The sequence below is a fragment of the Euphorbia lathyris genome, chromosome 2, assembly GCF_963576675.1.
Source record: "Euphorbia lathyris chromosome 2, ddEupLath1.1, whole genome shotgun sequence".
Classification (NCBI taxonomy): domain Eukaryota; kingdom Viridiplantae; phylum Streptophyta; class Magnoliopsida; order Malpighiales; family Euphorbiaceae; genus Euphorbia; species Euphorbia lathyris.
The window spans coordinates 49,813,819-49,828,020 of record NC_088911.1 but is presented as its reverse complement, the minus strand read 5'-3'; the positions used below and the strand labels follow the sequence as shown (position 1 = coordinate 49,828,020).

The 14,202-nt window shown below is 32.8% G+C and overlaps 2 protein-coding genes across 2 annotated transcripts; one reads left to right on the top strand and one right to left on the bottom strand.

Moving 5' to 3' along the window:
* The first annotated feature begins 959 nt into the window (after positions 1–959).
* On the top strand, positions 960–11,733 carry LOC136216962 (uncharacterized). Its single transcript, XM_066003511.1, has 13 exons — positions 960–1,128; positions 1,227–1,679; positions 2,481–2,639; positions 2,975–3,058; positions 3,419–3,514; positions 3,647–3,739; positions 3,817–3,960; positions 4,611–4,718; positions 4,895–4,946; positions 5,162–5,314; positions 9,527–9,820; positions 10,176–10,343; positions 11,247–11,733. The coding sequence occupies exons 2-13, from the start codon at positions 1,335–1,337 to the stop codon at positions 11,456–11,458; spliced, it is 1,908 nt and encodes a 635-aa protein (XP_065859583.1). The 5' UTR covers positions 960–1,128; positions 1,227–1,334; the 3' UTR covers positions 11,459–11,733.
* Positions 11,734–12,217: 484 nt separating this feature from the next.
* LOC136220417 (protein PLASTID REDOX INSENSITIVE 2, chloroplastic) lies at positions 12,218–14,068 on the bottom strand. The gene is made up of 3 exons (XM_066008238.1): positions 13,703–14,068; positions 13,532–13,627; positions 12,218–12,712 (listed from the first exon to the last, which is right to left on the bottom strand). Exons 1-3 carry the CDS (start codon positions 13,970–13,972, stop codon positions 12,515–12,517), a joined length of 564 nt encoding a protein of 187 aa, XP_065864310.1. The 5' UTR covers positions 13,973–14,068; the 3' UTR covers positions 12,218–12,514.
* Between the last annotated feature and the right edge of the window lie 134 nt (positions 14,069–14,202).

Genomic DNA, 14,202 nt, shown 5'->3' with positions numbered 1-14,202 from the left:
AGGAGAAAAGTATTAAGGGTACATTAGTCATTTTAATAGTCTCATTAATATTGCATTGGTCTTGATGGAAAACCTTAAACGACATATAAAAAAGAATGGAGGGAGTAATTACTAGTGAATGGTGAGCATACAGGGCTTGTGTATAAACACATTTTTTAGAAATCAAAGTGTTGAATCATTTTCCTAAAAAAAAAAAGTGTTGAATCATTATTTGAAAAAAAAATACATATATTGGAGCCCCCTAACTTTAAGTCCTAACTCCATTACTGAATATCGGCTCTGGACATGCGTCCCTAGCTATGTTGTGGCTCCTTATACTCATATATATTTAATTTTGACTTTATATATCTTATCATTCAACTTCGAACTTTGTATAAAAATCACTCAATTTTTTTTTATTAACCTTATGAGTTCTTATTTCGATATCAAAATGAAAAGGTCTTAAAATTAAAATTGTTTGTAACCATATTTATCCTGAAACCTTTTTTTTTTTCTCAAATCATTATTTTCAGACTTTTTACTGTTATTTTTAAAACTTTAATCATTTTTTCTCTCCTCATTTTATTTTGAAGCTAAATAACCTAAATGAAGGATTATATGAAAAGGGAAAAAACATAGAGAAAATTACACAAAAAAACGTATCTTTGAAAAACTATTTACAACTATATCAAGTCATAATTTTTAGATTATGTCAAAAACTAGTAAAATTAATACTTTTAATATATTTTAAAAATTAGAATTTATAAAATAGAAGTTTACAATATATTTTTTAGGGTTTATGATTTATAAATTGAAGTATAGAATTTTTAAATTATAGTGTAAAATTGAAATATATTAAGAATTAAATTTAATGTAAAATTGAAGTATATGAAGAATTAAGTTTAGTGATATGTATTAGCCGTAAATATTTGACCCAAACACATAAACTAGAATAAGCCCTGATTTAAAACTTTAGGCTCAACCCTAAAAGTTTGTGATCCACCTAAACCCTGAATACGCATTGTTCCGTTCCGACACATTCGAGTCGTTAGCATTCTCTTCTCTTTCCGGCGTGGACTGTAGAGAAGAGAAAGCTCTCTCCTTTCTCATCATACCTTCATCCAATTGTCGACTGCTGACATTACTTTTGTGAGTAGGCCTTCTTATTCCTTTCCCTTCGTTTTTCTTTTCTAATTATTGATTATCTAATTGCTTGTTATTGTGAAATTATTTGTGGCTTCGGTTAGATGCTGAGATAGTGCCGAAACATGAATATCGCTTACTGATTAGAACAATCATCACCGCAGATTAGGCAGCTCTGTTACAATATTTTCGTCAGGGAAAACTAAATTGTAATGAGCTGCTTATCACGTGTGTCTTCATATACTGCGGCAATATTTGGAAGGGCAAGCCATTTGACTTCAAGGACTGCTTCACATCAATGTTCTTCTCCCTCGTGGAAAAGAAGCTTTGAGCGTGCTCGTCTTAGAACTGTAAATTTGGAATTTCTGTTGCCCATATCTCGTGCTCAGTGCTACTCGTCCAAAAAAGCTACTGTAAGAGCACCGCGTAAGAAAAAATCCGATCCTGATCCGCAAGTTATGGAGCAAGTAAAGGATGATTTCTATGTTATGCGCAAAGGCGATCTTGTTGGTGTTTACAAGAACTTCACTGATTGTCAAGCTCAAGTTGGAACTTCGGTAATTCTCTCATAACGCTTATGGTCTAATCTTGGCCTTTGATTTCATATTCCGTATTTGTTTTTGTTTTTTTGTGGTGTCTAATTGAAGATTTGATATAGAAGGAATTTAGCAGCAGTTGTTGGATTAACATTGGTCTCTCTTTGCTTTACTGTACTGGTTTTCAATGTGAGTGCTTTTTAGTGTGGCATGATCTGTGGCCACTGTTTGAAATTTAGTTTTGTGGTTGCTTACAACAATTCCCAGTTTCTGTTTTATGGTATCAGATATTTGTGCATTATTGTTACTTCATTTTCTGACCATACTTGCCTTTTTTATTTTCTGTGCAGAAGATATTATCTCACTCGTACTTTACATACTTCACCCCATGCATACGTTTTCCCTTTCATGTCTAAAGCATGCTTATAAGAGCAAACCGTAATATGATTTACTAATTTCTGCTGAATTTCTATGTTTCCTTTTCTGTGGTACATATGAAAATTAGGCAAATTAATTTGCTATTTTTGTTTTCAATTCTCAATATCATCCATTTCTTTTAGACCTTTACCGTTCCTCTTGGCCATAACTTTAAATGCCAAGTAGTTTGTCCGTTTGAATTTTCTAGTTTCAAGTTGTTTTTTTCAAATTATAATGCCACTTATAAACAACTGCATGTTGCTTGTCATTATCGTTTTTTTTTTCTGATTAAAAAGGCCATCTGTAGATATACAACACACGTTAGCTCAGCCGATTTTGTTGAATAAAAGTGTGGTTTTAGCTGGAACTGATTGGTGGTTTTTTTTTTTTTTAATATTTTGGTAGATATGTGACCCTCCTGTCAGTGTCTACAAAGGCGACTCTTTACCTAAGGGCACTGAAGAGTATCTCTTGTCACGTGGACTCCAAAATGCATTGTATACTATCAGAGCTGCTGATTTGAAAGAAGATCTTTTTGGCACACTAGTTCCTTGCCCCATTCAGGTAATATGCAAACTTAATTGACATTTTTTATAGATGTTAGCTACCTATGTTCATTATCTATACCATTTTATGTTAACTTAACATTAAGAATATGGTAGTTGGAGAGCAGTTTGGACTATAATATATCTTAATTTATCACTTTATTATAGCTTGTCAAATACATTATCAAAAACACTAACGAAATAAAACTATAGGATTGGTGTGCTTAATCAGTTGCTCATTGTGGCCATTAATTCTTCACCGAAAAATTTCTTGCTGCTTTGTTAATCCATGATTCTTGAAAATATTTCAGATTATTAACCTGTATAATTGGTTAAATTATTATGTTAATGCAGCAACCCCCTTCTTCAGGAGTAGAAACAGATGCATTAGGTGCTACCAATAAGAGATCACATGAGTCGCTGGGGTCATTGACTATGGTAAGTTTGGAGCCTTATGTTTCTATGGACTGTACAGTACTTATATAAGAAAATAATTTATGAATAAAAGTCAACCCTTAGAATAAGATCAATTTATGTTATTCCTTACCATAGGAAACATCTTCAGCCATCCATGTTCATCTTCTATGTCTCTCTCTGCTGACTCGGTGTGTGTGAGAACATTGTCTATGTTGTTTAATGCTCTGAGGAAATGAATCCATGAGCTTAGATATTATTTTTCATTATAGCACTTGACTTGGATTTGATAACTTGTTTCAGCAGATTTATTTGCAAAAGCATCCTATTTACTGGACTTTCTATTTACTGTGGTTTTCCAGATTCATGTGTTTTGCACTGCAGGAAACAGATGTATTAGTGTCTGATTTAACTGACCCCTTGAGAAAGCATGCGAAGTTGGATATACAAAGCGAGACTCAGGCAGTGTCATATGATCCTGTAAGTGGATTTCAGCAGTTTACTTTTCTCTTTATGGCTCAGTATTTTCTTTAAGCTGGTAAAACCAAAGGATGAGGCAGTCTTGTATATGCCTTTGTTGGTAAGGTAAAGAACGCGATCTTTTATTTGCAGCACAGCTGTACTCTTGAGTTTGATGGTGCTTCAAAAGGAAATCCTGGACCAGCTGGGGCTGGAGTTTTGTTGCGGGCTGCTGATGGAAGTGTGGTATTCATTTTTCCTTTCACTCTATCCTCCTGTATTTTATTGGGAGATCCATTATTCTGAACCTTCACTTCTTGTAGATCTGCAGATTGCGAGAAGGATTGGGCATAACAACAAATAATGTGGCTGAATATAGAGCTATGATTTTAGGATTGAAATGTGCTCTTGAAAAGGGCTATACAAAAATTAGTGTCCAAGGTGACTCGAAACTGGTCTGTTCGCAGGTTGGTTTGTCTTTTTAAGTCTCCCTGATCCCCTCTCTGTTTTCCATTCTTTCTTTCTCTTCCTTTTCTCCTTTTCTGAATTACCATATATTACTTGTTGCTTGAAGTTTAATTTCACTTGTGGTAATATATGTGCAATGCACGAAATATTGCATCTATATAGTTCTCTCTCCTGCAGAAATCGGGTTGGTCGGTGAACAATGTCTTTGAAAGTTGTAAGTTCAAAGCTTGAAATTTTCAGAGACAAAGCCAATGTATCTGCTAGATTCTTGGCGATGGTTTTATGTGAGAATAATGTGTCTGCGTTCCAGCTTGATTAATGAATGGAATCATTGGGAAGAAGACCAAACTGCACACTCTCTCGCTTGGACTGCAAGCTTGGGAAAAAATGATTCAGTTTAATCTCAGTCAGCTCAAGAGGGCGAGCCTTGGCGCAACCGTAAACGTTGTTGTCGTGTGACCGAGAGGTCACGGATTCGAGTCTTAGGAGCGGCCTTTAATCTTAGTCAGCTCAAAAAATAGGTTTACAGTTGAGCTGTGCATATTAGATCCATATACCTAGTTGATTCATCACTCATCATTGATGATAGATTGTTCTATATGTATATTTATTTCATTTACGAAATCTTATATGGGAAAGTATGAAACAGGTTCAGGGTTTATGGAAGGCCAGACAAGAAAACATTAGTAAGCTATATGAGCAGGCCAAAGAGCTGAAGGATAGGTTTCTTTCATTTCATATCAGCCATATTAGAAGGGTATGTAAACTTTATCATATGCTCCGATAATCCATGTCCTAGATCTCATGACTGTAAAAACATGCTTACTTTCCCTAATTTAGTAAATCACTCCATCCGTTTCATTATCTGCACGAGACAGACAGCCGTCGTCCTTAGGACCATTCAACACTGACCTAGTCATGCATGTGTTTCAGGAATTTAACTCTGAGGCTGATGCTGAAGCAAACTTGGCTGTAAATCTTGCTGGTGAGAATGCTCGTTTGATCAAGCTTGCCTGATATAAATTGTTATCCAATATTTTAGTCATTCAATTGGGTTTGTGTGTGCAGATGGCCAAGTTCAAACATTATTTAAATAGGGTTAAATGGTGGTGGAGTTCGTCATGGGAAGTTGAAGGAACATGAGGATTGGAGGAGCTTATATTGATAGGCTTTTGTTCTGTTTGGTTGTGCATTCTTCAGATATTTCAATTGCTAACAACAGGCTTAAGATGTCCCATTTTTCAGCACTTGTCGATGTGATTCATAAACGTAGTTGGCATTTGTTTACACTTTTTTTGGGTGGGGGTGCATGGAATTGGAGGGAGGAAAGGAAAGGGAAAAGTTTTGATGAGAGTAAGAATTTGATTTCTTTATTTGGGAGGACATGGGTTTATAAAAATTTAATAATCTCGTCTTGTTTGGCAGGAAAGGTTTATAATGGTAAATACTTCAATTACTAAAATATTCGCCTATAAAATTATTTGCTAATTATTTTCTTTTTTGAGATTTTAAATGTGGTGCCCTCTACCTTTACAAATATATTTATGTACTTAGGGCATGTTAATCAAGGTTGTAATTTAATCAAAGTGTAATGTAACGATGATTCCATTTTCATGTTTAGTTGACAAATTTTAATAAAATTGATAAAACAAAATTATCATTACAGTGCATATTTTATATTAGTTAAATGCAATTTTTATATTTTTTTATGTTTTTTTTTTGTTTTTCGCATTTTCTCCTTTTTTTTGTTTTTTTTTCATTTAATCATATTTCGGTTTTTCCTGTTTTTGTTGTTTTTCTCATTTGGTATTTTTCATTCTCTTTTTCGTGTTTTTCATATTTTTCGCCTTTTCCCGTTTTCTGATTTTCGCGTTTTTTCATCTTTTGCATTTTTTCCTGTTTTCGGTTTTTTCACGTTTTTTGGTTTTATGTTTTCATGTTTTTTTTTTCCATATTTCACCTTTTAGTAATAAAAATACAATGGTCAATCCTAATGAGGATTCACATATATTTTGTTGGTAATGTTCGTTAAATTCATTTGTAAAGAAAAATTAAGTGGTGTAGTTGTGATTCCACTACGATAAAAATGATATGACTAATCAAATAGGTAATTGGCATTTCATTACGACGCTTATTATAGCGTACCAAACAAGGTTTTAATGTTTTTTTTTTGGTAAGTGGTATATACATAGATTGAGTTAAAATAAATAATCAGAGTGAACGGCTATAAGATTGTTTATGCAAAAATTACTTGATTTTTGGCATGATTATCCTCCAATTTCAATCTTTGTATTAAATCAAACGAAAATCTTGAAAACAAAATGTTGTGCGATTTGAACGAACATGACTTCTTAGGTTCGGGTTCTGCAAACTTATTAATTCATCACAACACTACCAATAGGTATGTAAACAAGACGGAGCAGGGAATATCTTTTCCATCCCTGTCCCCACGAGTTAAACGGGGACAAATTTGTTCCAATCTCCATCCCCTATAGATGTTAAAAAAAATATTTTCCTATTCTACATTCCCCGTTCTCTATGGCAATTCACCATTTACGTTTAAAAAAAATAGCACCATTAATCATGAGTTCGCATGTAAATCATAGACGAATAAACGACGCAAATGTACCCAAATTGATGGTGACGACGATGGAGAAATGATACAAATGGACCCAAACGGACATGAAACTTACTAATTGGAAGCAAAACAACGACAACGGTGGATAAACGGGTAGAGATCGGCAGCAGACAGACTCGCTTGTTTGGATGATGGTTAGTTAAAGTAAGGTAAGGTAAAGTAAAGTAAGTGAGGTGTATGAAATAACTTGTTATGTTTGGATAGAAGGTAAAGTAAAGTAAAGTTATGTACAAAATTACTCTTATATCCTTATTCTTAATTATAACTTATATTTTTCTATAAACTAAATAAAATTCTAATTAAATTTAATTAAATTACAATATACTAATTTAGCTAAATATGAAAATATTTATTGAAATATTAACTTATTGGCAATATTTGACAAAAAAAAAAACAAACAAATAATTTGGTATAATTTGGGTTTTTGTGAAGCCTAACATCATAAATAAATAAATTAAAAAAAATAAATAAAACTATAAAAACAAAATATTACAAGCATGAGTGGAAATTTTGGTTTTTATGAAGCCTAACATCATCCAATTTTTTTTGTGAAGATGAGGCGTAAATTCCTTATAAACGACAAGATAGTGGAAATAAAATGTAAAATAAGGGCATTATTGAAAAAGAAAGTTGATTAACCATGCTTACCCTCCAAAATCCAGGTGTAACAAAAACCATGCAAATTTTACCACCATCTACCTTCACTTACCTTATTTTATAATTACACTTCAAAACAAACAAGGTAACCCTCGTACACTTACCATACCTTACCTTCAATAACCATCAACCAAACAAGCCCTAAGTTAGAACAGTGCATGTCTTTCTTCTTACTAGGTTTTCTTTTTTTCGAAAAGATAAAATTGTTTTATGGTAGTATGCTGCCTTTAGGTTATTTTGTGAAAAAATAGCAATTTAATGCGTGGCTATTTTGTTTATATTATCCCTAGGCCCATTTAATTTAATTTAAAAGGTTATAAATTATACTAATATTTAAAATATAAATTTAATTATCACGAGAAATAATTGTGGATCTGTCAGGGATTTCTCATTCGGGATTAACCGGGCTGGGATAAAATTACCCCATCCCTGTTCTATGAAAATTCTTATCGGTAATTTCCGCCGACGGGAACAGAGAATCTCCGTTCCATTTATATCCCTAACTGCCAATATCTGAAGTTAGTTACGTAGTTCTAATCTAATATAATATTTAATGCTATAAAACTTAGTTCATGTGAAAATGTAAGCTAGATTTCTAGTTGTGGTTTAAAAAATAATACTTAGTTTGTTAATAATTAGTGTTGTATTCTCCTCGTATTTGAACATGAGTATAATTAACCCCAATATCTGTGTAAGACCGTGTTCTTTTTTACTGAAATTAAGTAAACTGAACTAAACTGAATGCTACTGAATTGAAATGATAAATTTTATATATAAATAATTATAATTATAATAAATTATAATAAATTATATATATAATAAATTATATATATAATAAATTATATATAAATAATTATAAGTACAATAAGTAATGACGAATATAAAATATATATTAAATAATAATAAATTATATATAAACAAGTATAATTATAATAAATAATGATAAATTATATATATAATAAATTATATATTATATATAAATAATGATGAATTATATATAAAAAATGTTAAATTATAAAGAATATATAAAATATATATAAATAATTATAATTATAATAAATAATGATAAATTATATATAAATAATGCTAAATTATAAAGTATATATAAATTATAATAAATAATACTCTTACTGTTTCGTATTACATGTCATTTTAGAGAGTTGCATAAAAATTAAGGATATTAGAAAAAAGATATTGTTGCCTTTTATTTATTTATTCCACCATTTATTTATTCTAATTATTTTTCATAAAACCAGGTTTTATAGCAAGAAAAAAAAATAAGTTAACGTGTACTGATCATATAAAATAAAATATATAATGAAATAAAAAAAACGTCTCTAAAAAGACATGTAATATAAAACGGATGTAGTAGTAAACAAATTAAAAAAAATTATCATATTGGCTCCACGAATAATTATTTTATATATAATTTACTTTAATTATAAATATTATTAAGGGTAAAGTTCAAATAAAACCCCTGTGGTTTCACTAATTTTCAGATAAAGAACTGTGGTTTACTTTTTGTCAAAACGAGGATGGAGGTTTTTAACTTTAACAAAATAAGGACTTTTTCGATTGATACTATTAAAATCACCTTTGACGACTTCAAAAATGACATATTTTAAGAACTACTAATATTCTAAGCAACTTTAATTCTTCAACTTTTTTATTTTGAGATTGTTTAGATGATGTTTGGTGAAGAGAGAGAAAGTTAATGTTTAGAGAGAGAAAGTTCCAAAAGAGATGATTTTCGAAAATCGAAAATGTAGTTCCATAGAAAATATGACATTGAACAATTTTAATTCTTGAAAATTTTCATTTTCAAGTCGTTAAAGATGATTTTAATAGCATTAATCTAAGTTTGAAACCTCAATCCTTGTTTTGACAAAAAGTAAACCACAGTCCTTTATCTGAAAATTAGTGAAACCACAGAGGTTTTATTTGAACTTTACCCTATTATTAATTAATTATATAAATTATTTTTTTATATTAAAAAAAAATTGACAAGGGTAAAGTAAGGTTGTCAAAAGAAATCACAACCTTACAAAGCAATTATACTTATTTTAATAGATGACACGATTTTGAAAATTGTGCCCTAAACGAAACTGAACTAAATTGAAATTAGTAACACTTTCTAACACATATGATTCTCACATTAACCGACTTGGTTGGACCTGTCTGTTTCCCAACAAAAAAGATTCTTGTTTTGGAGCCATCCGCAGTCGAGAGGACGCCTTGATCGAGTTGATGTAGACAAAACTAATTCATCAAAATGCTGCTCACAAGGTTTCGGACTCTGCCTTCACCATCTCCTTCTTCCTTCTTCTTCTTCAAGTATCGCTTCTTCTCTTTAACCCCCTCCGCCCAATTCCCTTCCCCATCGCCATCTAGAACCGATGTCGTTACAAAGGCTACGGCTGAACTTGCCGACATTGATGATGATGAAGAAGATCTTCTTTATCCCGATACATCTGTTTCCTCCACCGCCACTGTTGCCACTGTACCTACTCTTCTTCAGCCACGTGTTGTCGTCTACGATGGCGTCTGCCATCTATGCCATCGCGGTAATTTCTCTTCCACGTTTCGTTATCTCTGACTGAGTTTTCTGACCTCAGTGTTATTACTGTCTTTGAAAGCCGATTTTTCTGTTCAATGACTTCGTGTTGAATTAATTTCTCAAATGAGATTTTTTTCCCCAATCATATGGTGCAAAAATTAAAAATTGCAGTCATTTCTTTATTCAGAAGAATTTTGATCTTTTTTATGTTATCATGAAGGTTTCAATACTAGAGTTCTATAGTATGGAAAAGCAATTGAATGTTTTGCTTTCGTTGTTATGGTTATTCATTTATCGGAATGCAATTGCAATAGTGGTCCTAATCTAGTCTTTTTATCTCTCACCCCCTTGAAATTTGACAGGCGTGAAGTGGGTGATTGAAGCTGATAAATATAGGAAGATCAAGTTTTGTTGCCTCCAGTCAAAAGCTGCTGAGCCATACTTGAGATATTGTGGTCTTGAACAGGAGGATGTACTCCGTCGATTTGTTTTCATTGAAGGCCCTGGTTTATACCACCAAGCATCTACTGGTATTTCCATGTCTTTTGTGTTCTTTCTCTGCATTTCTGCAGCATTTTATTAGCTTGCGTGGAAAACTGATGTTTAGTAATGACCTCAAAAAATGACCAATAGTAGTACCACTTATAATGAGGATGTCTCAGGAGATAGTCTCATAATATTAATGATATAATGTCCATGTTTGTATTATGATCGATCCTTGTTTTCCAGAAGATTTTCTGTTTTAAATATTGAATTTCATGCATATAGTATCCATTGGCTATTTGAAGTGAAACCCTATCATAGTTGAAACCATTACCTTACATTTTAGAATGTTGTATGCGTTCTGCGCTTTAGACATTTCAAGAATTTCCTGCTTATTTGAGAGATTTTCATCGGAAAAGACATTTGAATATTTGATAGCTATATGCTTCCCGTTTGCTTACAAGTTTGAGACAACAGTTTTCATTTTTCCTTTGTCTGATATTCCTTTTCTTTAGCATCAAGCTTTGTAAAGATATCAAAGGATAAAAGAGTGCAAGGGAAATGAAAAGAATTTTGATTTCCACGAATTTACTTTTGCTTGACGACGATTATAGATGTAAATGCTATTGTGGAAGACAATGTTTGCATAGGTAAACCCTGCATGAGATTTGTTTTTGAAGGTTGAATGATAGAAACATGTTCTTTCATCTTCTGTTTTTGTTTCTTGAAGCTTGTTAGATTTGTCTTATCTAAGTATTTGAACTTTATACAGTAACTGCTGAACATTTAAATTAAACCATGAATTCATCACCTTTCCAACTATTTTGCTCATCTGTAAATGAATCTAATAATAGAGGGTTTTATCAACTCGGCAATTTATTCTGTTTCAGTTCCCTTTCTTTGCTTCTTGAGCTGTTCATTCTTACCTATGTAGTTTTGTTGTTCTGCAGCTGCTCTCAGAGTAGTTTCATATTTGCCTCTGCCCTACTCTGCTTTAAGCGCATTCTCAGTAGTTCCAACTCCCCTCAGAGATGCCGTCTATGACTACATTGCCAAAAGGCGCTACGATTGGTTTGGGAAGGCTGACAGTTGCTTAGTATTGAAAGAGACAGAGTTGCTTGAGAGATTCATAGACAGGGATGAAATGATGCGTAGGGATTAGAAACTTCAGTTTAACCACACTTTTGGTTGCAGATGTTTTGTTCATATACGTACATAGGAAGAATTTTGAAACCCAAAAGGCATTCGCATCTTGTTCCTGTTTTGCATAACGGAAGGAATTTTGGAATGCCAAGGCAATTACGCTTTAACATGATGGAAAATCAAGTCATTATATAAATGTATAGCAGCAAACAATTGTTATGATACTATGTGCTGATTTCTTAGTCTTCGTTTGCTATTCTGAATGAGTTTTATACATCCACAAGTATGCTTTGTTTTAAATGCTTAATTATGTTTTTGCTGAATACTTAACATTTTGTTCTCCCCATCAATTATCTCAAACCTGCCAAACCACATGAACCCATGTATTTATTGAATCAGATTCAGTTACATGCATACAAGCCATTGAATAGGAGAAAGGTTGAACTTCACAACTATAGGTTTCATAAGATGTCCACTGCACGGATAAAATCACAAGCACTATACTGACTTAAAGTCACAGAAGAAACACAGACACTAAAAAATGATTGTTTTGTAACAATTCCTAGTTTTGGTGCGAGTATAACATATTTTGAAGTAGGGATAATCGATTGCCTCTGTAAAATCCATACATCTTCTCTTCTTTGTCCAATGGTTTGAGATCAAAAGATTCTAATTTAAAACTAGAAAAATCACCAGTTTTCGAGCTAGTTGTGTAAATGCTAATTTAAGATGTATTAATAGGAACATAAACCATATTCCTAGTGCAAGAACACAAGTAGACAACTAAAAGAAGATGATAATTTGCAGAACATTTCACTGTTAAAATCAAACAGCTTAATTTAGCTTATAGCTGCTTCTACATTCTAACTATGCTGCCATTACAAAATCTCATGTTACACTGCAGACACACCCATTGCCTTCACAATCATGCTCAGAGCTCAATTGTTTATCTTCACTACAACAAATTAATAACTGCTGAGTTCAGTTGATGATGCTCATGGGTGAATTGCATAGATAGAATCAAAACTGCTGGCTGAGCCTTTTCAACTGACATTAGACAGAACAGAATCAACGACTAGGTGGTAGTGTCACCTCCGGTCCATTGCTTCCAGTCCTTGTCAACATTATCCTGAGCCCATTTGACAGCCACTCTTGCAGCTTGTGGCCCTCCAGGCAAACCTCTCTCATTTATAGTATCAGCCATGTCAATGAAAGGTATAACTAAGAGTGTTCCAGGACCACCATACTCCGAGTGCAGGAAGGTGCTCAATATCTGCACACAAACATCATCATATGGGACTGCAAATACCTCTATCTTTTTCACATCAATTGCATCCAGCAAAAAAAAAAAAAAACAAATCCTAAAATGCCACATTGTGCCTATTAACTACAAAGTGCAGTTCAACACTTGAACTTGAGTTCGACTAATTTACTCATTGATCTGAAGCAAGCTTCCACTAGTACTAGTAGCACTCATAAAAAAAGGGCGGCCTGGATCACACGAATATTCTTACTAAATACAAGTAGCTTGTTCATGGTTTTGAAATATTCGCTCACACCTTTTTGTAATTAGTATACACATCCTTAATCATATAACAGGACTACGAGGCAGTTTCGAGATTTGGATGACATGAAATTAGGTTTGTTTGGCATCAATTTGTTTCTTAATTTTCATTACATTTGCTGTTGTGAGAAAATAAATAGAGAAATCAGTTGACCAGGCATAACAAACCACTTTTATGGTTATTTTACATATTTTAGAGTCTACACAGTCATTCATTTGGTAGAACTCAATTATAACCGTGAGCACTACCAGGAGTGTATGACTGACTATATCTCACATTAGTGGCATTGAAACTGTGTGAATAAGTTTCATCAACAAGATCCCAAATTTTACCAACCTTAATAAATAAACAATATTGCTTCAAAAATAATAATAATAATAAACATCAAGATAGAAGCTCAATGAAGCTGACTGATTATAAGAAAACCTAAAAAATGGCAAATGAAATCCATGAGCAAAAAAGAGCACTGCTTGCTTGGACAAGATATGAATATCATTAAAACTTAAAAAAAAAGGGAGAGTAAGAACCTGAGTACAGATTCCAACGACCTCTTCAATTGAATCTCCACAAACCTCTTTCTTTAAGAGCTTGGTATGGAGATGGGTCTTGAATTTCTCCGTCTCCTAAACAAAGGAAAACCAAAATTATTACCAAAAGTGAAGAGAGAGACTGAAAAGGTAAAGAAAGACAAGACTTGCCGCATCAGCAAATTCTGGAATTGGGTCAGGAAACTTGTATTCTGCTGCTCTGCAAATGTAAATTGATGCCTTCTTCTTGCTGATTGAAGGATACAAGTAAGACTGAGTTAATTTGATGCCAGATGAACAAGCAGCAGCTGGAGGTATAGCAGAAGGAGAAGTGCTAAGAAATAAATGAAGAGAAGGAGAGGTTGAAGAAGATGAAAAAGGGGGCGACTCAAATGTAAGAGCAGTAATAGCTTTGCTCCATGAACATGAACATGAACCCATATCTGATATCTCTCTACTTCCTTATCTTTCTCGAGAGGTTTTTCTGGGTTTTAGGATTTTAATATTTGACTGGTGAAACAGAAAAACAAAAATGAAAAGTTACCACCTATTATCTTTTTTGTCAAATTGAGTAGTTTAGATTTAGAGTGCAGCATTTGTTGGGCTTAGCCTTATTTTGGGCTTAACTCAAATTCAAAATTTAATAAAATTTGGATAAGTCTTGTACGGAT